A 22,297-nucleotide genomic window follows, 5' to 3' on the forward strand; every position below is an offset into this window, starting at 1 on the left:
TGTTTTCGTTGTAGCTCCTTTCCCCCGATCGGCCTCCTAGAGTTTCCCTCCCTGGAGGCCACTCCTCTGTTTTCAGAAGTTCGCGCTGCGTCTGCCCACCAGGTAACCGGTAACCGTTTTTTCTTCCAGACCACAATGCCCTCCAAACCCGACCTCTTGAGTCAAGATGAACTGCGAAAAAAGCTGTACCAGACGTTTAAGGATCGGGGAATACTGGACACACTCAAGGTATGAGCTTTATGCATATCTTTTACAGAACTTGGGCAAGTCTAACCTGTAACAGGCACCCAACGTTTAAATACACCTAGCTCTTGCATTTTAAAAAGAATATGACATAGATTGTTTTTGGTGAGTTACATTTTTATGTTCCTGTGTAACTCTCTGCTCTGGAGCACAAAACTCTTGAAAATGGCCTAGGGTTTGAGTGGTCTTAATATATTTAAGTAATAGGCTTATTGGACTGATAATTAAGGTAGTAGTGGATAGCCACGTAAGGTGAACATATTCTAGTAGAGGTGGACTTGGTTTATAAATCTGGCTTGCAAATCTTGAATGAATAGGTTTGTAATACTACTCACTTTTGAATGAACGACTTTGACAGCATATAGAAAACATTAGTTGTACTACTTACAGTAGAATAATTTGGGAAATGAGAAACTCCTTTAAAATGTATGCAGATATATAAACATTTGGGCGCAAGCATTAGTATACATTGTATCAACACCAAGGAGTAAGAGTAGCTCAAATGTTTTTGTTACTGGATACGTTTCAAAAGTATATTTTAAGATGTTAAGGGGGCGCCTCGGTGGCTCAGTCAGCTGAGCCTCTGGTTCTTGGTTTCCTCTGAGGTCCTGATCAGGATTTTGGGCTCCGCCCAGTGTCAGCTCTGCACTGGGGGGCGGTGCCTGCTTAAGATTCTGCTTCTCCCTCTGCCCCTCCCCGCCTTAAAAAAATCAACGAAAAGTGAGCTTTTTAAAAACCTTCCTCCCTCCCATTGTTTTCATAACTTAAAAAACCTTCAGATTCATCTGAAAAATATGGAAAGACGTGGAGAAACATCATCCCTAATATAAACAGTAAATGGCATGACTATAACTCTCCTTCCCCCCCCCCCCCCCCCCCCCCCCCCGATTTTTAAGTAATCTCCATACCCAATAAAAGGCTCAGGCCCACAGACTGGATGGAGACCCAGAGTGTCCCACACTTCATCAGCTGAGCCAGCCAGGTACCCCTCCTGTATAATCTGATTTTCCTGTATCCTTTAAAGTTCCTTGAAATCCTCATTTGCAATGGCACCAGGCTTGTCTTTGAACGTATGGGTAATTTATGTAGTAGTCCCCTGTTGAAGATTTACGTTACACTCAGGTCTACACATTCCTTTAATGCATCTCTCATTTTTTGCCTAGGATAGGTTACATGACATTACTGACCTAGAAGCCTGAGTTGTTGTTGTTAAGATTTCATTTATTTATGACAGACAGAGGGAGAGAGCAGAAGGAGGTGCAGAGGAGTGGGAGAAGCGTGAAATCCAATGCAGGGCTCAATCCCAGGACCCTGAGATGAACCTAGCTAAAGTCAGACCCTCAACCGACTGAACCACTCAAGGCCTGAGCTTTTTTTAAGGCTCTCAGTATATGGTTCTTGTCCTAAAAAGATTGTAATAGTATACTACCAGCAATTTGACAATGCTTATCTCTCCAATGGTATTGTCATGACTTTGTTTAAACACTGGAAAAACTTTATTTTAACTTTATTTTAATATTCCCTTAATTATTGAGGATGCACATATTTTCTAGTGATTCATATGTTTTCTGTGGATTGGCAGTTCATGTTTCTTGCCCATTTTTCTCCCCAGGGGTGTTTTATTAACGTATAAGATGTGGTTTTTTTTTTTTTTTTTAAGATTTTATTTATTTATTCATGAGAGACCAAGAGAGAGGCAGAGACACAGGCAGAGGGAGAAACGGGCTCCATGCAGGGAGCCCAACGTGGGACTTGATCCGGGGACTCCAGGATCGTGCCCTGGGCTGAAGCAGCACTAAACCTCTGAGACACCCGGGGCTGCCCCTAAGATGTCTTTTAATAGAAACTAAATCTCTTTTCCATTTTTTGTAGCCATACTTTATCTCAGTGTTCAATTTTGATTTGATTCCAAAAATATTAATGTTATGTTTTTAATATGGCCAAATCTATTTTTTTTTCTTTTGCTGGTTATTCTCAGTTCTTCTAAGAGAACTTAATATTCCCTTTTTATTTTTTAAGAAGGCCTTTTTTTTTTTAAGTTAACTTTAACCCATTTGGAATTAGTTGTAGTATATAATGCATTAATGTGGTCTTTAATGTAGAATGGTCCTTGGATTCCTGGCCATGGCATATTTTCTTTTACTGTGCTTGTGAATTAGATTTGTGTTTCCTTTATAGTCGCAAAGGATACTGACCTATCCTTATCCTTTTTAAGTACTCCTTGTTTGGATTTGGTATCCAGATTCTGCTAACCTTGTTCACTTTACAAATGTAGCCTATCTTCTGGAGAAACATTGTTTCTTTTTTCAGCTGGCTGTTCAGTTCTGTTATTCCAGCTTTACCAATGGCAAGACAGATCTTACTAAGTCTGGGCTAATTTTTGTTTTCTCAATTCAGTGACTATGGCCTGAGTGAGTTAATTTTAATTTTATTTTTTAAGATCTTTTTTTTTTTTTTTATGATAGTCACAGAGAGAGAGAGGCAGAGACACAGGCGGAGGAAGAAGCAGGCTCCATGCACCGGGAGCCTGATGTGGGATTCGATCCCGGGTCTCCAGGATCGCGCCCTGGGCCAAAGGCAGGCGCCAAACCGCTGCGCCACCCAGGGATCCCCTATTTTTTTAAAGATCTTTTATTTACTCATGAGGGAGAGACAGGGAGAGACCGGGAGACGGAGATAGATAGAGGCAGAGACACAGGCAGAGGGAGAAGCAGGCTCCACACAGGGAGCCCGATGTGGGACTTGATCGTGGGATCCCAGGATCACGCCCTTGGATGAAGGCAGGCGCCAAACCATTGAGCCACCCAGGGATCCCGGAGTCATTGAATTTTTAATGGCTTAATGAACATTTTGTTTGGGTGTTTTTGAAAAGAATTTTGGCTAACTACAAAGTCCAGTACCCATTAAATGCAATTTATCAAGTCTTTTTCCTTATTTTCAGTCTACCCTAATTTCCAAGAGAGATGTGCTGAGGATCCACAAGTCTCTTCTCTCCCAGTTTGCCTCCCCACCCACAATAATTGTACTTCTATTTTAGGAGCAGTAATTCTGAGTGGATTTCCCTCTTTGCATTGGCTGCTGGAGAGCCCCCCCAGCCAGTTTTGGGATTCCTTCCAGCAAGTGCTAGATGGCTTGCTTTTTGTGTTTGTTGAGCTGGGGATTCATCTGTAATATTCTTTGCTTTTTTTTCTACCCTCATTTTCATCTTTATGCTTCTGTCACTCCTCTAAATTTTAACCTATTTCAGTAGGGTCTTGTTTGCAAGATCCCTTAAGTCATTTTATTAAGCTGGATCTGAATCTTTTTTAAAAAAAGATTTTACTTATTCATGAGAGACAGAGAGAGGCAGAGACACAGGCAGAGGAAGAAGCAGGCTCCATGCAGGGAGCCTGATGTGGGACTCGATCCCAGGACCCCGGGATTATGCCCTGAGCTGGAAGGCAGATAGATGCTCAACCCCTGAGCCACACAGGCGTCCCCCAAAATACATTGTTAAAAAATATATGTGTTCCTTAGTTGTTACAAATCCAATTAAATCACCTCTAAATTTTACTGGTGGAAGATGCTATAATTTCTCTTGTTTTCAGTTACTGAACTATACTAGATGAGGCAGGGCATATGTATTCTATACAGAGTACAGATTTCTTTTTTTTTCCTTCTTACTGTGGGACTTTAGATGTATTCCGAGGCCTGTTCTATACTGGTAATTATATGCTCTTCTACTCTTGAGCTAACGGCTAAAAGAAAGAGGTATAACAACTCCATTAGTTTCTTGCTTGGATTCTATTAATATGAACTTATTAGATATAATTTACTGCTGAACCTCCTGAATGTAGGCAGTGTACTCTTAAGCTCAGCCCAGTTGTGTGTTTCCAAAATAGACTAGAACAACTACCCAGTAGTCTGAGTAACTTAGGGAATTTTGTTAAAACTCAGATGAATAATGCTCATATTAAACCTTGAGAAAATGACCCACTTTGAACTGTAATTTTCTCATTTATAAAATGTGAGAAAATTACTTCCATGTCTTGAGATGTAAATACTGTATGCAAAAGTACTTCGTAGTAAGTTTTTTGGATTTACTGATTTCTCTCGCGTATGTGAGATTTCTTTTTTTGGTAACCCAATTTTGTTTTGGTCAATATGCCCAATATTTTCATATCCTCCAGTAGTCCACAGAAAAGTGAGTAAGGGGCAGAACTGTCTCCTGTACTTGGTATCCTGACTAAAACCTCCTGAAATGGGCTCCTGGGGAAGTGAAGTTAGAATATACATGCATTCTGGCTCACCACAAGTTAACTTGGAAGTCGGTGAAAACAAGCTTCTTTTTTCAAAACTCATTGAGCTACTTGTGTCACACGGTAACACAACCTATAGGGGATGGTTCCTAACTTTTGGTCATGGATCTGAAACCATTCTGGAAATAAGGATGCTAATTCATGCGACAAATCTGCATACCTCTAGTGAAATCCTGCTGAAAAATTTTTCACTCATTTCATTTTTGTTTTTTGAGCTAGACACAACTCCGAAACAAGCTAATTCATGAATTGATGCACCCTGTGTTGAATGGAGAACTGCAGCCCCCGTCCGTTTCGGTGGAAGGGAGTGCCCTCTTAACCAGCGCTTCTAACTCTCTAGTGGCAGATTACTTACAGAGATGCGGCTATGAGTATTCGCTTTCTGTTTTCTTTCCGGAAAGTGGTTTGGCCAAAGAAAAGGTAAAATCCTTCCTTTTCTATTTTTGAATTTTCTGTTAACAGCTTTCTGCATAATAGCTGAGTATTCCTTCGCTAGCAACGTCCGTTTCTCGGGTATCTCTGAATTCACATCATATAATGTAACAAAGGGGAGTACTAAAGTTGATTATCAATTCCTTGACATCTTGATTAGTCTTTGGTACAATTGTGATGTGTAGAATCACTGTTTTGAAGCTAGAACTGACCTCCCATTCCAAGTAGTCTAAGATTCCCAGTTGCCATTTACATTGAATGTCTGTTGTAAGCTTGTCACTGCACTAGTCACACTTCAGGTGTTAGCTGTTTTACAGCTGAGGAACCAACCTCTGGAGAAGTGAAATAGTTTGCTCAAGGTCACATGATTTGTAAATAGCAATGCAGGGCTGTAAATCTAGATCTCTAAACTGTGTTCTTATTACATTAAAATCTCTTCACATATTTCTATTCCTTGGGATTACCCAAGAGAAGTGAGGGATACAATAGCTTTTAAAAATTTGTGGACTACTCAAATAACTAAAACACCTGTTTTTACCTATTTTCTAATTTATGTTCAATAGTAATAGTAGAGAAATAGTCATACTTGATTATTTTAAAGGCTGATATAGCAAACTTTGCCTATTTTTTTAAATAGACTTAATTTTTTAGAGTAGTTGAGGTTCAGAGCAAAATTGAGCAGAAAAGAGGCCATCCCATATATTCCCTGCTCCCACTCATGAACAGCTTCCCCTACTAGCAACATTTTTTAATTAAATACTTGATTTTTTTTTTTTTTTTTTTTAAGAGAGGGAGGCAAGGAGGGGCAGAAAGAGGAAGAGAGAGAATCTTAAGCAGGCTTCACACCCATTGTGAAGCCTTGAGCAAGGCTCGATCTCATGACCCTGAGATCGTGATCTGAGCTGAAATCAAGGGTTTGATAGTTAACCAACTAAGCCAACTACACGCCCCCATTATATACAATTTTCCAATAGACCCTACATTGTCACACCTTACCACCTGTAGTTCATGGTTTATTTTTATTTATTTTTCAAAATATTTATTTGAGAGAGACAGAGCACACAAACGTGCATGCAAGAGAGCAGGAATAGGGGGAAGGGCAGGAGAAGCAGACTCCCTGCTAAGCAGAGAACCCAATGTGGGGCTCAACCCCAGGACCATGACCTGAGCCAAAGGCAGAGCCTTAACCAACTGAGCCACCAAGGTGCCCCTAAAGTCCATAGTTTAACTCTTGGTGTTGTTACTGTATTTTTATTCCTTGTCTATAATTGACCAAAAGTTTCATATTCAGGAGTTTTAAGAAAATAAGAACAATGTTAGTATTTGAAAATTCAAATGTGCTGTATTTCTTAACAACCAAATTTTCTTTATCAACATTGGGAATTCTTACTTGGTCCATCAGTCTTTAAGGTTTCTTCTGTTTTGTTTTTTTTAAAGTAAACTCTATACCCAATGTGGGGGTTGAACTCAACCTCAAAATCAAGAGTCAAATGTTCAGGGCACCTGGGTGGCTCATTTTGGTTAGGCATCTGGCTTCCCCTCAAGTCATGATCCCACGGTCCTGGGATTGAGCCCTATATTGAACTCTGCTCAGCAGGGAGCCTCCTGTTCCCTTTCCCCATACCGCCCCCCCCCCCCCAACCATTGTGCTTGTGTAATCTCTCTCAAATCTTAAAAAAAATAAAAAATAAAAAAATAAATCACATGTTCTACCAACTGAGCCAGGTGCCCCTAACTTTCCAAGTATGTTTTAGAATTTTGCTTATTGCATGAGTAATAGTGAATTACTTAGTTGTTACAGTAGAAGTTAATCCAGTCCACATACTTGGTTTCTACTCTAAAATGCTGTGCAGAATATTTTCTTTAAAGGAAAACCATTTGAAAACCTGTCAATGTTCTCCGGGTAGACTTAGTAAAAAAGTATTATAGTATAAATATAAAGAATAGCGACCCAAAAATGTATAAAACTATTTTGTGTATGCTTTAGTTATTCATTGTTGTAAAGACAATAAAACTTCATTTATATTTTGAAGCAATATACTTTAAAAACTTTCTTGCAGTTAGGAGACCCTGGAAATTATATATGTATTCATTGGCTCATCAGATATTTGTGTGTTTATAATCTATAAGGTATTAGCCATTTAGACATATTAGACGTATTCACTATGAAATATTTGGAGATTAATTAGGTGATCAAGAAAAATATTGGGCAGCCTGAGTGGCTCAGCAGTTTAGCACCACCTTCAGCCCAGGGCGTGATCTTGGAGACCCGGGATCAAGTCCCATGTCGGGCTCCCTCCATGGAGCCTGCTTCTCCCTCTACTTGTGTCTCTGCCTCTCTCTCTCTCTCTCTCTCTCTCTCTCTCATAAATAAATAAATTAATTAATTAAATAAAATCTTTTAAAAAAATTTTATCCTTGTGACTTTAATATGTTAATAATAAAAGAAAGTGCTTCAATTTTACATTATTAGCATGGTTATAAATTTTTAAATTTAATCCAAAGCATAATTGTCTTCAGAAGCCTCCTAGTTTATCATTTAAACACCGATGTAAAAAAGTCTAATTTTTTTTTCTTTAAGGTGCTTACTATGCAAGATCTATTACAACTCATTAAAATCAACCCTGAATCCAGTCTCTACAAATCACTGGTAGGATTGTTTAGTTTTTATAATCTGCTTTGGTCTGTTAATTATAACTGAACAGTTGAATAAAGATGAAATATTTTCTTTTAACAGATCTCAGGATTTGATAAAGAAAACAAAGGTAGGAGCCTTCATCTTTATAAAAAAAAAATAGCAAGATTTTTGTCATGTCCTTTTTCTGCAGAACTATGAAAGTAATAATCTTGAGGGGTATGAGTAGGGAATTTAATATGAATTTGATTTTTCCATGCTGTGACAGTACCTTACCTTTTTATCCTTTTTTTTTTTCTTTTTTTTTTTAAATCTAACTTTTGAAAAAGATCTTAAGTAATCTCTACACCCAACATGGAGCTTGAAATCACGACCCTAAGATCAAGAGTCACATGGTCCACTGACTAAGCCAGCCAGGCACCCCAATACCTTACCTTTTTTTTTTTTTTTTTTTTTTTTTTTTTTTTTTTTTTTTAGATCGATTTGTTAGAGAACACGGGGAGACAGGAGCAGACTCCATACTGGGCAGGGGCACCACCCCTCTGATGATACGGGGCTCGATCCCAGGGCCCTGGGATCACAACCTAAGCCGAAGGCAGACATCCAATCAACTGAGCCACCCAGGCATCCCAGTACCTTACCTTTTAAATAGAACAATTCATCCAATTTGACAATGTAAATCACTTCCCCAAGTTTCATTCTTCTTAATTGCTCTTAGTTACTCAAAGAAGAGACAGAAGTTGTTAGAACCCTACAAATGATTTGAAAGCTACTTTTTGTAAAGACACCCATTGGGCAGCCCGGGTGGCGCTGCAGTTTAGTGCTGCCTGCAACCCGGGGCGTGATCCTGGAGACCCGGGATTGAGTCCCACATCGGCTCCCTGCATGGGGCCTGCTTCTCCCTCTGCCTGTGTCTCTGCCTCTCTCTCTCTCTCTCTCTCTCTCTCTCTCTCTCTCTCGCTCTGTCTCTCATGAATAAAAAAAAAAAAAAAAAGACACCCATTGTTGGGAACGTTTCCACACACACAAATTAACAATGTTAAGGCTAGGTATCTTTGTATCCTACATCTCTCCCTCAAGTAGTTTACAGATTATTAATATTTGCTTAAAGAATGAGGTATCTGGTCAGTACTAAGTGTTAAATATATATATATTTTTATTGAGTATTTATGTGAGCCTGATAAATTGCTTTAATCTTGGCCTTGATAACCTTCATAGAGTCCATAACTGCCATGGGTGCCAGACCATGGGCTGGGCTTGATGATGGACTTTGTAGCATGAACTTAAACTGGTAACTTGCCTGTAATACATATTCTTTAGGTCTATTTTAAATAATCTATAACAATATATAGCAGCCCTTCTGTGTTGGTGTGCTCTTGGGTTTTGTTGCCAGTATTGCTACCATCCCCAGTAGGGCATTCATTTAGAACTTAGCATTCAGCAAACATTTGAGTACTTATTTTCTGCAACCATTAGTCTGTGACTTAATTACCTAGTCTCTTGGGAGTAATGTTACCAGAGGATGAGTAAATATGATCACAAGACCTTCCAGAGTACCTGCAGCATTGGACATCCAAATTGAACTTCAGTATGGTAAGTGGTTCTATATTCTGTATAGAATATAGAGGCAGTAGCATCTAATGTAAATTCCCTGTAATGATGGGAACGTCTATATCTGCTATCTGATGTAGTAGCCACTAGCCACATGTGACTATTAAACATTTGAAATGTGGCTAGTGTAACTGAAGAACTGCATCTTAGATTTTAAATAGCCACATATCATACTGGGCAGGACACAGATCTAAGGTGTAGATATATGTAGCTTAATTATTCTTTCAGAAGGAAACTTTGAGGCCTAAAGGGATATTAAGAAATAATCCACTTACTGGTAATTTATGTTATCTTTAAAAATAGTTTTTTGCCTTTATACACTCTGTTCAAATGCTTCTGGTTCAGAAAGACATGTGGTGAACAGCTCTTACCAGCTTTACCCAGCATCCTAGTGTAAGTTCTGAAATTCAGAAAAACTATGGATAGCAGGCATGTTAGGCATCCTCATGGCAAGATTTGGGTAGAACTCTTTGCTAACACTAAAACAGCTATTTTTTTTTTTAAATTAACTTTTATTGGTGTTCAATTTACCAACATACAGAAAAACACCCAGTGCTCATCCCGTCAAGTGTCCACCTCAGTGCCCGTCACCCATTCCCCTCCAACACCCGCCCTCCTCCCCTTCCACCACCCCTAGTTCGTTTCCCCGAGTTAGGAGTCTTTATGTTCCGTCTCCCTTCCTGATATTTCCCAACATTTCTTTTCCCTTCCTTTATATTCCCTTTCACTATTATTCATATTCCCCAAATGAATGAGAACATACACTGTAAAACAGCTATTTTTAAAATGAAATTAAAATTTTGTGGCTTCTGATTAAAAAATTGAGAACATTGGAAAATATGTAGGGAGATATATTGTACCTAACTGTTGTTTATGCCCTAACAGAGACCCGTAGTTTTATTTTATTGTATCTGTATTCAAGGGTGCTGAGTTGTTGAATGGCCATACTACTTTTCCCCTAGATTCCACTTAATCATCCTTTCCACCCCTAACTTTTCAGAGATAATGCTGGAAAAAAAGCTGTGCAGAGAATTTGGACATTGGCTCCTTGTTTTCTGGAACTTAAAATCCTTTTCTGTGATGGGTAAAAGAATAGCTACATATATCGGTGGGACAGAATGGCAAGCCCAGAAGTCAATCTAGACAAATACAGTTGACTCTTTTTTTTTTTTTTTGAGTTTGACAAATTTATTGGTATTTTAGTAAAGACATTCATCTCAGTCGTTTCTCTCCCATCTTGACCTTAGGTTAATATTTCATTTGAGTCAAGAAAAGATTATGTAGGAAAGGGATGTTATTTTAACATAAACAGTAAAATGGACAAAGTGGAAAGTTTGCCTACATTAAAGCAAGTTAAATTCATGTATCTTGATATAATTAAATCATGTAAGAACTAACGGTCCTATATACATTTCCATTGTTTTACTTGGGGCTTACTCGAAACTTAAATGCAAATGAACAAAGTGTTAGGAGTATATACAGGCTGCTTCTCTGGAGTTATTACCTATTAAAAGAGCTCAGCGAGTAGTTACCACCAATAAAATAGTCTGAAGCTGCCTCCAAATTAAACATTGTGGGAGTTTTCAAAGAAACCGTTATACTCTGTTTCTTTTATCTGGGACTATGCTTTTAAAGATGTGTTTTAACTGTCACATTAAAAAATAATCCATATAAAAAAAAATAATCCATATACAAAAATTCTAAAAAAAAAAATCCTACAATACATAGATCTAACAACGAATATGTGGTCAAAAGAATCCATAAAATGCTTAAAGATGCATTTTCTTTTTAATCTTCAGTACCTAAAATGTGCTTTTGAGAGGCCATTGGTTAATATGTATACACTTCAAATGAACTGTTATTACTGTACTAAAATAAGAATTGTTGCATTAAGTTCAAATCAAATTCACTTTCACAAGTTAGTAACAAGCTTTAACAAAGTTACAGAAGGTGCATCTTTCTCATTTTCATCTTCACACAATGTTGCTTTTTTGGTGTTTCTACCTTTTAAAAATTAAAAACAGCCAAATATTTAAGTATTATGCACATTTAAATTTTTGGTGGTGGTTTGTATTTTAAAAGAAACAGCTTCCTTATGATTTGCCTCAAGATCTGGTGGAAATGCTTACAGGAACTAGCTAATAACAAAAACCAGGAGAAGCACATTCAAAATACTGATTTACTTTGGTAGCAAATGGTCTTTGAAGACTAATGAAGGTAGACAAGACCCGTTAAAGTGAAGTGGGCTATCTCAAATACACAATAATTTACATAAAAGTTCTTAAAATTTTTTTTAAAGAGCTAAGCATCTGTACCAACCGATAGCAATGCAATACCTAGTTTATGATGACTTGAAACAAAACAAATGCCCATTAGGAAAAAGAAAAGCTGTATTTTATCTAACATACTTTCAGTCAATAGTCCAGTAACATTTTCCTCCCAATACGACACTCCCTCTCTATAAGGCTGTTCCTGGAGCCAGACACTTTAGGTTAATAAGGGAGTTAAGACTAATTGCTTGCAGTTTAATAGACAATAACTTTTTGCGTCCCTCTTAATATGCTAATAGTTGTGTCTAAAAAAAATATGCAATTCTTAGGTACCATTTCTGATTTTTTTTATTATCTGTAACCTTTGGAAACTAATCACATGAAACTACAAAATTAGCAAATGTCTTGAAATCTGTATATAAAACATAAATTACCTCTAATTTCAAACTCATTTATTAGTGTACCACTCAATCTTTAAAGAACAAAACAAAACAAAAAGGCGGCTCCAAAGATAGTCTTACACCATTCTTTAAAAAAGGAAACTGTTCCTTTTAACTTTACACCCACCCCACACCCCAATTTCAAAACACATCATTTAATTGTCTTGGTCATGGACATTTCCAAGATGAGATCTTATATTTTGCTCCCATAGCTTCTGGTTATCAGAAAAACCATGCTTTCCTTCATTGAAGGAGTTTGGTCCTGCTGATGTTGGTGTATCCCTTCCAATATTCTTCATCCGCATCTTTGCTTCTGGAGGCATTTCCTCTGGTTCACTATCTTCATCTTCGTTAAAAGCTGCTGCTACTGAAAGGGGTTTTGGAGCAAGCATTGAACAGTTTCTTTAGGCTTACTTGATCCAAGTTTGATGGATATGGCTGAGGCTTTCTTTGTCGTCTGACTACCTATGGCAAATCCAAACTTGGACATCTTTGTAGGCTTTGTTGGGAGGTCTGCAGCTTCTTCTTCAGCTGATCGCTTCTCAGCGCTGCGACTGGAACTTTCCCCTCCATTACTCCGGCGGCTCCAGCTCGCTGCGGTTTCCCGGGCTTCTCCTCTCCCGCCTTCCCGTCCGCCATTTTCCCCGCCGCCAGTACAGTTGACTCTTGAATAACATGGGGGTTAGGGGCTCTGACCCTCCCAACCATGTCCATTACGCAGTCAGAAATCCATGTAGAATTGTTGGCTCCCCAAAAACTAATAGCCTGTTGACTGGAAGCCTTACTGATAACATAAGCTGTCAACAGATAGTTTGTGTGCTAAATGTATTATACACCGTACTCTCAGAGTAAGCTGGAGAAGAGAACGTCATTAATAATTAAAATGAAGGGCAGCCCGGGTGGCTCAGCGGTTTAGCGCCGACTTCAGCCCAGGGCCTGACCCTGGAGACCCCGGGTTGAGTCCTGTGTCAGACTCCCTGCATGGAGCCTGCTTCTCCCTCTGCCAGTGTCTCTGCCTCTCTCTCTCATGAATAAATAAATAAAATCTTAAAAAAAAAAAAAAAAACTATGTTAACAATACTGTCTTGTATTGATTGAAAAAAATCCCCATATAAAACCCGTGTTGTTCAAGGGTCAACTGTATAGTCAAGTGATTTTCGACAAAGGGTGAGGGTGGTTCACGGGAGGAAGGATGGTCTTTTCCACCTGTGGTGCTGGAACAATTGGGGCACTCATCCACAAAAATGAACCTAGACACAGACCTTAGATCTACCGTCTGTTTTAGTTCTTATACAAGTTATAAGTTTAAATGTCGAACTATGAAACTTAGGTAAGAAAATATTAAAAATGTGACTTTGGGGTTGGCGATGAGATAGAACACCAAAAGCATGTATCTGAAAGAAAATTAACCAATTAGACTTTATTAAAAACATCTGCTCTGAAAGATACTGAGAATGAAAAGACAAGCCCCAGACTGGGAGAAAATATTTGCAAAGGACATATCTGATAAAAAGACTTATATCAAAAATACACAAAGAACAATTAAAACTCAACAGAAAAAAACGGCAAAAAAAAAAAAAATATATATATATATATATAAAAGCAGTAAAGAGACAACCCAGTTAAATTGATAAAGGGCACCTGGATGGCTCAGTTGGTTAAGTGCCTTCAGCTTGGGTCATGATCCCAGGGTCCTGGGATCAAGACCCACATTGGGTTCCCTGCTCCACAGGGAGCCTATTTCTCCCTCTTCCTCTGCCTGCCACCCCCCCCCCCCCCCCCCCCCGTTTGTGCTCTCTGTCAAATAAAATCTTGAGGAAAAAAATGGGTAAAGGATCTGAACAGACAGGTCACCAAAGATACAGAGATGGCAAATAAGCATAAAAAAAGATGTTCAAGGTCGTTTGTTACTAGGGCAATGCGAATTAAAACAACAAAGAGCTTTCACCATACTCCTGTTAGAATGGCTGAAATCCAGGCTACTTACAACAAATGGTGAGGATGTGGAGCAACAGGACCTCCCATTTGTTGATAGTGTGAATGCGAAATGGTATAGCCACTTTGGGAGATTGGTAGTTTCTCAAAAGTTAAACATAGTTTTAACATCTGACAGTGATGCTCCTAGTTATTTACCCAACTGATTTGAAAAAGTTCAGTCCATGTAGATACCCAGATAAAAATATTTGTAGCAAATTTTTTTTTGTTATAATTACCAGAAATTGGGAGCAACCAAAATGCCCTTGAGTAGGTGAGTGGATAAACAAGCTGTGGTACATCCAGACAATGGAGTACTATTTGGCTAAAGGGATGAATTGTCAATCCATGCAAAAATATAAATCTGGGGTGCCACGGTGGTATGGTTGGTCAAGTGTCCGTCTCCTGGCTTCGGCTCAGATGGTGGCCAAAGGATTGTGGGATTGAGCCCTGCATTGGTTCCACTCTTGACATGAGTCTGCTTGGGATTCTTTCTCCCGTCTCTATCCCCACACCCTACTGCTAGCACACTCATTATCTCTTGAGAGTAAATCTTAAAAAAAAAAAAAAACCTATATGTAAATTAACCTTAAATGCATAGTTAGTGAAAGAGGCTTGTCTGAAAAGGGTTCTAGTATGTGATTCCATATATATATATAGATACTTTTCTGAAAAAGGTGGAACTATAGAGCTGGTAAGTGAATCTATGGTTGCCAGGGACTCAGAGGGAGGGGGGTAGGAGGCTGATTAGGTGAAGCACAGGGAATCTTTTTTTAGGGTCACAAAGGTATTTCATATGATACTATGATGGTGGGATATATAGCACTAGATATTGGTCAAAGCCTGTCGAACTCTATAGTACAAAGGGTGAACCTTCATATATGCAAATGGAGGAGGTCAGGTGATCTCAGGATGGCCTACAAACTAACAAAACCATCTGACAGTCTCACTGGAGGGGATGGGGAAGAAAAGATGCTGAGCTGACTACCTTTGGAAATGAAGACTAAGACTAAAAGCAAATGAAACCATATATAGGCACTGTATTCAGGGTGCTAGTTGCTTTTTATGGGGTAGTGGATAACAATTTGGAAACCATCATACATGTATGCTGGAACTGAACAATTAAACGGATAGTAGAGGGTGAGAGCCGGGTTTTTCCCTGTTAAGGCACCATTTCACAGATCAATAAGGAGAAGCAGCTAGAATGATCCATGTGGTAATGGATTTGTTGGAACCCTCAGTATAAGCTTAGGTTTAGCTTAATATAGATGCAGAGGATACACAGATATTTATAGACGTGTATCTACACAGATTAGAACAAATTTCCTTGTTCTACAGGCTGAGAGGGCCTAGAAGCAATGACACCCCAGTAACAAATGAGCACACCTAGTGCCCAGTTCAGAACATTAAGATTTGGTTTCCAATACCATTCCATAATAATAGGAACCAGGGCTGCCTGGAGCAGTGGCTGATTCCAGGACTGGGGCAGAGAATGTACAAGATGAGCCTGGAGTCTTTTATAATGCCAGATGAAAGGAAATGCTTCATTAAGAAAAATAAAACTGAAAGACCTTCCAAAGGCCAAAGCTGGAACAAATGGAGCAACAAAGTAAAATACTGGATTATATAAAATGTTACATAATCATATAGGAATTGAATTGCAATGTATGAAATACTCATCCCATACCAATGTAAACAAATAGAATAAATGAGACTAGAGAATTCCTTCTTAAAGGGGATATACATATACATATATATATATGTGTGTGTGTGTGTGGAGAGGGGAGAAGTGGAACTAATTACGGGCCTGTGAACAGTACTCCAGAACTGGAAAAGGACCATTCCTCACCTAGAATGAGTGATGGGGAAAGAACACATCCCAAAAGATTATCTACTGCAGGATCTTGAAGAAAATTTCTGTAATATATCTAGCTTTTCTATAGAGGCAGAGAAGACATGCCTGAGCAAGAAGGTGTGAGGAGAGAACAAGCAGATTGGAAAAAAGGTCAGGAGAAGATCAGTGGATGAGCCAAAGAGGCATTGCAAGCAACAAATATGAAAGACTGTAGGTCACATTAGAGGAAGTGAGAAACAGATTTTCAATTCTTCAGAAAAGAGGAAAAAACAAAAAAGGCCTTTAGGTTGGCTGATGTAGAAGCCGAGTACTTCCAACTGTTTTTAAGAAACTAGAAACTTGGGGATCCCTGGGTGGCGCAGCGGTTTGGCGCCTGCCTTTGGCCCAGGGCGCGATCCTGGAGACCCGGGATCAAATCCCACGTCGGGCTCCTGGTGCATGGAGCCTGCTTCTCCCTCTGCCTGCGTCTCTGCCCCCCCCCCCCTCTCTCTCTGTGTGTGACTATCATAAATAAAAAAATAAAAAAAAAGAAACTAGAAACTTCTAATTTATACTCCTGGCTTTAAAAAAAAGTTTCAAACTATTCAGAAAAGTATAACTGAAAGAAAACTGGAAATTGCTGCTCATATCTTCTCATCTGCCTTTCCACTGATACCTAGGATGAATAGTTTCTTGTTACTCCTACCAGAATTTAGTTTATAACGGTGAAAATCCGTGTGATTAAAACCTATAACCCTAAATGGGATTGTATTGTTTTGCAACTTATTTTATTCACCGATGAATCTTTGTATATTCGGACTAATTATTTTTACAGAGTGTATTTAACCCCCTTTGGTGAAGATTTCATCATCTTACTGTGTTTTGCTGTTGAAAGCAATCAGTGTGCAGAGTACACCCTTTGTGCCCCTCGGAAGTCTAGCTGTGTAAACTTTGGGAAGTGGAAATGACAATGTCAAAGGGGGATGTGCATTTGAGCGTATGTAAACCCTGACAAAATCTCTCCCAAGTGAATGAGCATGCCTATTTCCCCATTCCCCTGCCAACAGTTAAGAGTACAGACATACCTCATTTTATTTTCACTTTTTATTGTACTTCACAGATACTGTATTTCTTACAAATTGAGAGTTTGTGGCAACACTGTGTCCAGCAAGTCTATCAGTGCTGCTTTTGCAACAGTATTTGCTCACTTTGTGTCTGTTACATTTTGTTAATTCTTGCAACGTTTTAAATTTTTGATACGGACAGATACTGTATTTCTTACAAATTGAGAGTTTGTGGCAACACTGTGTCCAGCAAGTCTATCAGTGCTGCTTTTGCAACAGTATTTGCTCACTTTGTGTCTGTTACATTTTGTTAATTCTTGCAACGTTTTAAATTTTTGATACGGGAATCTGTGATCAGTAATCATTGATGTTATTAGGGTAATTGTTTGGGGGCATCACGAACCCCACCCATATAAGATGGTGAACTTAATTGATAATTGTGTCTGTTCTCACTGCCCTGCCAACCGGCCATCCTCCGCATCTTCCTCTTCCAGCCTTTCTGTTCCCTGAGACACAAAGGTATTGAAGTGAGGCTCATTAATAACCCTACATGGCCTCTAAGTGTTTAGGGGAAAGGAAGAGTTGCAGATCTCTCGCTTTCAGCCAAAGGCCAAGATGACCAAGCTTAGTGAGGAACGTGTGTTGAGAGCCCAGACAGGCCGAAAGCTAGGCCTCTTGTGCCAAACAGCCAGGTAGTGAACGCAAAAGAGCGTTCTTAAAGGTAACATAAGGGGTTACCCCAGTGAACACACAACTGGTAAAAAAGTGTAACGGCCTTATTACTGACATGGAGACAGTTGTGCTCTGGGCAGAAGATCAAAGCAGCTAGAACATTCCTTTAAGTCCAAGCCTACTCCAGAGCAAGGCCCTACCTCTCTTTAATGGTATGAAGGCTGAGAGAGGTGAGGAAGCTGCCAAGCAAGAGATGGAAGCTCACAAGATTGGTTTGTGAGGTTTGAGGAATGAACCAGATTCTGTAACCTCAAAGTGCAAAGGGAAGCAGCAAGTGACCCAGAAGAAGATCTAGCTGGACAGATTTTCCATGTAGATGAAACACTTGTATGTTGGAAGGAGAGGGCATCTAGGACTTTCATAGCTGGAGAGGAGAAGTCAATGCCTGGCTTCAAATAACAGGCTCTCTTATTAGGGGCTAATGCAGCTGTTGACTTTAGGTTGAAGCCAGTGCTCCTCTACCTTTCCAAAATTTCTGGGGCCCACAAAAATTATGCTAAATCTAGGGCACTTGGTAGGCTCATCCAGAAGGGCATGCAACTCTTGATCTTGGGGTCATGAGTTTGAGCCCCCCGTGGGGTGTGGAGATTACTTAAAAACTTTAAAAATTACACTGTCTACTTTGCCTGTACTCTATAAATGGAGCAACAAAGCCTGGTTGGTAGATGTGCTTACAACATGGTTTAATGAATATTTTAGGTCTACTGTTGAGACCTGCTTAAGAAAGAGAATTTCTTTAAAAATATATCCTTGACAATGCATCTGGTCACCCAAGATCTTTGATGGAGATGTACAATGAGATTAATAGTGCTTTCATGTCTGCTAACACAGCGTCCATTCTGCAGGAGTAATTTTGACTTTCAAGTCTTATTTAGGAAATAGTTGCCACAGTTCCTCTGATGGATCTGAGCAGTCTGTTGAAAACCTGGGAAGAATTCACCATTCTTAGATGCCATTAAGAACATTTGCGACTGATAGGAAGAGGTCAAAATACCCACGTTAACAGGAGTTTTGAAGAAGTTGCCTTGAACCCTCATGGATGACTTTGAGAGATTCAAGTCAAGTGTTCATTCAGTGGAGGAAGTCCGTGCAAATGTGGTAGAAATAACAAGATATGTAGAATTAGAAGTGGAGCCTGAAGATGGGGCTGAATTGCTGCAATCTCAAAATCAAACTTGAATGGATGAGGATTTGCTGCTTATGGATGAGCAAAGAAAGTGGCTTCTTGAGATGGAATCTACTGGTGGAGATGCTGTGAAGGTTATTGAAATGACATAAATGTAGTGGCAGGGTTTGAGAGGATTGATTCCAGTTTTGAGAGAGATTCTATTTTGAGTAAATGATGTAGTAGAAATTGTGAAAGGAAGGGTCAATAAATGTGGCAGACTTCATTGTCCTTTTCTTGGCCACAGCCACTCCACCTCCAGCAACCCCTGCCCTGTTATCAGCCATCAACATCAAGGCAAGACCCTCCACCGGGAAGATTGTGACTGCCTTGAAAGTTCAAATGATGGCTAGCATTTTTTAGCAATATTTTAAAATTTAGATATGTACACTGTTTTTTTGGTTGTTTTGTTTTGTTTTGTTTTTACACAATGCTACTGCATGCTTAGACTCCAGTATAGTGGAAGTATTTTAAACGTACTGGGAAACATTCATTAGACTTGGTTTATGATACTCACTGTGTTGCAGTGGTCTGGAACTGAAATTGCAGATTCTCTATGGTATGCATGTATTTTTTTTAATGGGTGTGCCCCAATTAATACCATAACTGATTAATCCAATAACATATGGACAGTGCAATCATGAACATTGTTGTATATACATATCTTTCAGTAGAAATGTAATTGTATAACAATACAATGCAAAAATTATATATATAGGCCCTTTCGCCGCGTCGCCGGTGCCTGCGCCGCCCGCACCTCCTCGCCTCTCCTCTCCCGGCCCAGGCCCGGGGGACCGGAGCGAGACGCGGGGACCATGTTCCGACGCAAGCTGATGGCCCTCGACTACCACAACCTGGCTGGCTTCAACGGCAAAGATGAAACAGAATTTAGAAACTTTATTGTTTGGCTTGAAGACCAGAAAATCAGACACTACAAGATTGAAGACAGAGGTAATTTAAGAAACATCCACAGCAGTGACTGGCCCAAGTTCTTTGAAAAGTATCTCAGAGAGGTTAACTGTCTTCAATATTCAAGATCGACAAGAAGCAATTGACTGGCTTCTTGGTTTAGCTCTTAGACTTGAATATGGAGATAATGCTGAAAAATACAAGGACTTGATACCCAATAATACAAAGAATGCTGACAGTGCAGCTAAAAATGCCCAGCCGTTGATCAATTTGGATGTAAATAATCCTGATTTTAAGGCTGGTGTATGGCTTTGGCTGACCTTCTTCAGATTCAGCGTCTTGATGATTACCTGGTAATGCTTAAGAGAATTCACATTTTGGTACAGGAGCGCCTGACACAAGACGCAGATGCCAAAGCAAACCAAACAAAAGAGGACTTGCCTGTTGCACTAGATAAACACATTCTTGGTTTTGACACAGGAGATGCAGTTCTTAATGAAGCTGCTCAAATTCTGCGATTGCTGCATATAGAAGAGCTCAGAGAGCTACAGACAAAAATTAATGAAGCCATAGTAGCTGTTCAGGCAATTATTGCTGATCCAGAGACAGACCACAGACTGGGTAAAGTTGGAAGATGAACATTTTAGGATTTTAGCTTCTCACCTGATTAGTACAATTGGGAACCATGTACGCTCTGGCATGTGTTTGGAAATCAAATGTCACATTTTCAAGGGAAGAATCCTAGAAAATTGACTATGTTGTCAAGATTTACCATCATTGTTTTTTTTCTTTAATAAAGTTCAGGAAAGTGGAAAAAAAGAAATTATATATATATAACTTGATAAGCCACCCAAAAATAAACGTACCCACGAAATACCTCCTACCACAAGAAATAGAACAATACCAGCATCCCAGAAGCCCCCTTTGTATCCCTCCCAATCACTATGCTTTCCCTATTATCCAGTCTTAAGTGCTATTCTGATATCTAGCACCATAGATTATTAATGCCTATTTTTACATTTTATATACATGGAATCCTATAATACATCTTGAATGTGGCTTCTTTCTCTCAACCTTATGCTGATTCATACTATTTTTAGCAATAGTTCATATTAATTGCTGTGTATTCCATTGCGTGAGTATGCTGTTACAGTTTATTGAAGTATAATTAATATAGTGTTAATATTAGTTTCAGGTATATAGTATAACAATTCATTGTCAATATATATTTCTCAGTGCTAATTGCAGTAAGTGTACTCTTAATCCCGTTTATCTATTTCACTCATCCCCCCCCCCCCACCTCCCCTTTGGCAACCATCAGTTCTCTGTACTTAAGAGTCTATTTGACTCTTTCCTTTGTTTCTCCATTTATTCCTTAAATTCCACTTGCAAGCGAAGTTTATGATATTTCTGACATTTCGCTTAGCATTATACCCTCTAGTTCCATCCATGTTATTGTAAATGGCAGGATTTCTTTCTTTCTTTTTTTTTTTTTTTTAATTTTATTTGTGAGAGAGACAGCCCTGCGGGGAGCTCAATGGAAGATTTGGTCCCAGGACCCTGGGATCACGCCCTGAGCTGAAGGCAGATGATGGCTCAATGACTGAGCCACCCAGGCTTCCCTCTTTTTTTTTTTTTTGTTTTTTTTTTGTTTAAATGGCTGAGTGATAGTTCCATTGTGTATGTGTGTGTGTATTTACACCACAGCTTCCTCATCCATTCATCTGACAAGACACCTGAGTTGTTTCCATATCTCACCTCTTGTAGATAATGCTGCAGTAAACATAGGGGTGCGTGTATCTTTTCAAATTAGCTTTTCATATGCTTTGGGTAAATACCTAGTACCGGAATTACTGGATTGTATGGTAATTCTATTTTTAATTTTTTGTGGAACCTCCATACTATTTTCCACAGTGGCTGTACCAGTTAACATTCCCACCAACAGTGCATGAGGGTTCCTTTTTCTTCACATCCTCGCTGATACTTGTTTCTTGTGCTGTCGATTTTAGCCATTCTGACAGGTGTGAGGTGATATCTCCTTGTGGTTTTGATTTGTATTTCCCTGATGATGAGTGATATTGAGCCTCTTTTCATGTGTCTGTTGGCCATCTGGATGTCTTCCAAAAAATGTGTATTCAGGTCCTCTGCCTGTTTATTTATTGGATTGTTTTGTGTGTGTGTGTTGAGTTTATAAGTCCTTTATATATTTTGGATATTAATCCCTTATTGGATATATCATTTGCAAGTATTTTCTGCTATTCAGTAGGTTGCCTTTTTGTTTTGTTGGTTTCCTTTGCTGTGCAGAAGCTCATTATTTTGGTGTAGTCCCAATGGTTTAATTTTGCTTTTGTTTCCTTTGCCTGAGGAACCTGTGTAGAAAAATGTTTCTACAGTTGATATCAGACATATTACTGCCTGTGTTTTCTTCTAGTAATTTTATGGTTTCAGCTTTCACATTTAGGACTTTAATCCATTTTGAGTTATTTTTGTATAATGGTGTAAGAAAGTGATCCAGTTTCATTGTTTTGCATGTGGTCGTCCAGTTTGCCCAATACCATTTGTTGAAGAGACTTTTTTTTCCCCATTGTATATTCTGACACATATAAGTATAGGTTTATTTCTGGGCTATTGTGTCCCCTTGATCTATGTGTCTGATGTTATGCTAGTACCTTACTGTTTTGATTACTACA

The 22,297-nt window shown here is 39.1% G+C and overlaps 1 protein-coding gene and 2 pseudogenes across 10 annotated transcripts in view; 2 read left to right on the top strand and 1 right to left on the bottom strand.

Moving 5' to 3' along the window:
• The window catches only part of OFD1 (OFD1 centriole and centriolar satellite protein), a 56,070-nt gene that overhangs the window by 564 nt on the left and 33,209 nt on the right, over positions 1-22,297 (top strand). For 6 of the 10 annotated variants that reach the window (XR_011998229.1, XM_025986712.2, XM_025986715.2 and 3 more), the window contains exons 2-5: positions 130-228; positions 4,761-4,961; positions 7,555-7,623; positions 7,711-7,738. Coding sequence is in view for 7 of the 10 variants with exons in the window: in XM_025986712.2 (XP_025842497.1) it covers positions 136-228; positions 4,761-4,961; positions 7,555-7,623; positions 7,711-7,738 (391 nt within the window). In the remaining 3 variants the exon portion in view is untranslated. Of the gene's footprint in view, positions 1-129; positions 229-4,760; positions 4,962-7,554; positions 7,624-7,710; positions 7,739-22,297 lie in introns of those variants that run through there. The other 4 variants (XM_025986718.2, XM_072744038.1, XM_072744040.1 and 1 more) reach the window with 3 other exon arrangements.
• Positions 130-20,430, top strand: LOC112910542 (RNA transcription, translation and transport factor protein pseudogene; annotated as a pseudogene).
• LOC112910543 (PEST proteolytic signal-containing nuclear protein pseudogene) lies at positions 11,994-12,572 on the bottom strand (annotated as a pseudogene).

This window comes from Vulpes vulpes, chromosome X, assembly GCF_048418805.1.
Source record: "Vulpes vulpes isolate BD-2025 chromosome X, VulVul3, whole genome shotgun sequence".
In the NCBI taxonomy this organism is placed as follows: Eukaryota; Metazoa; Chordata; class Mammalia; order Carnivora; family Canidae; genus Vulpes; species Vulpes vulpes.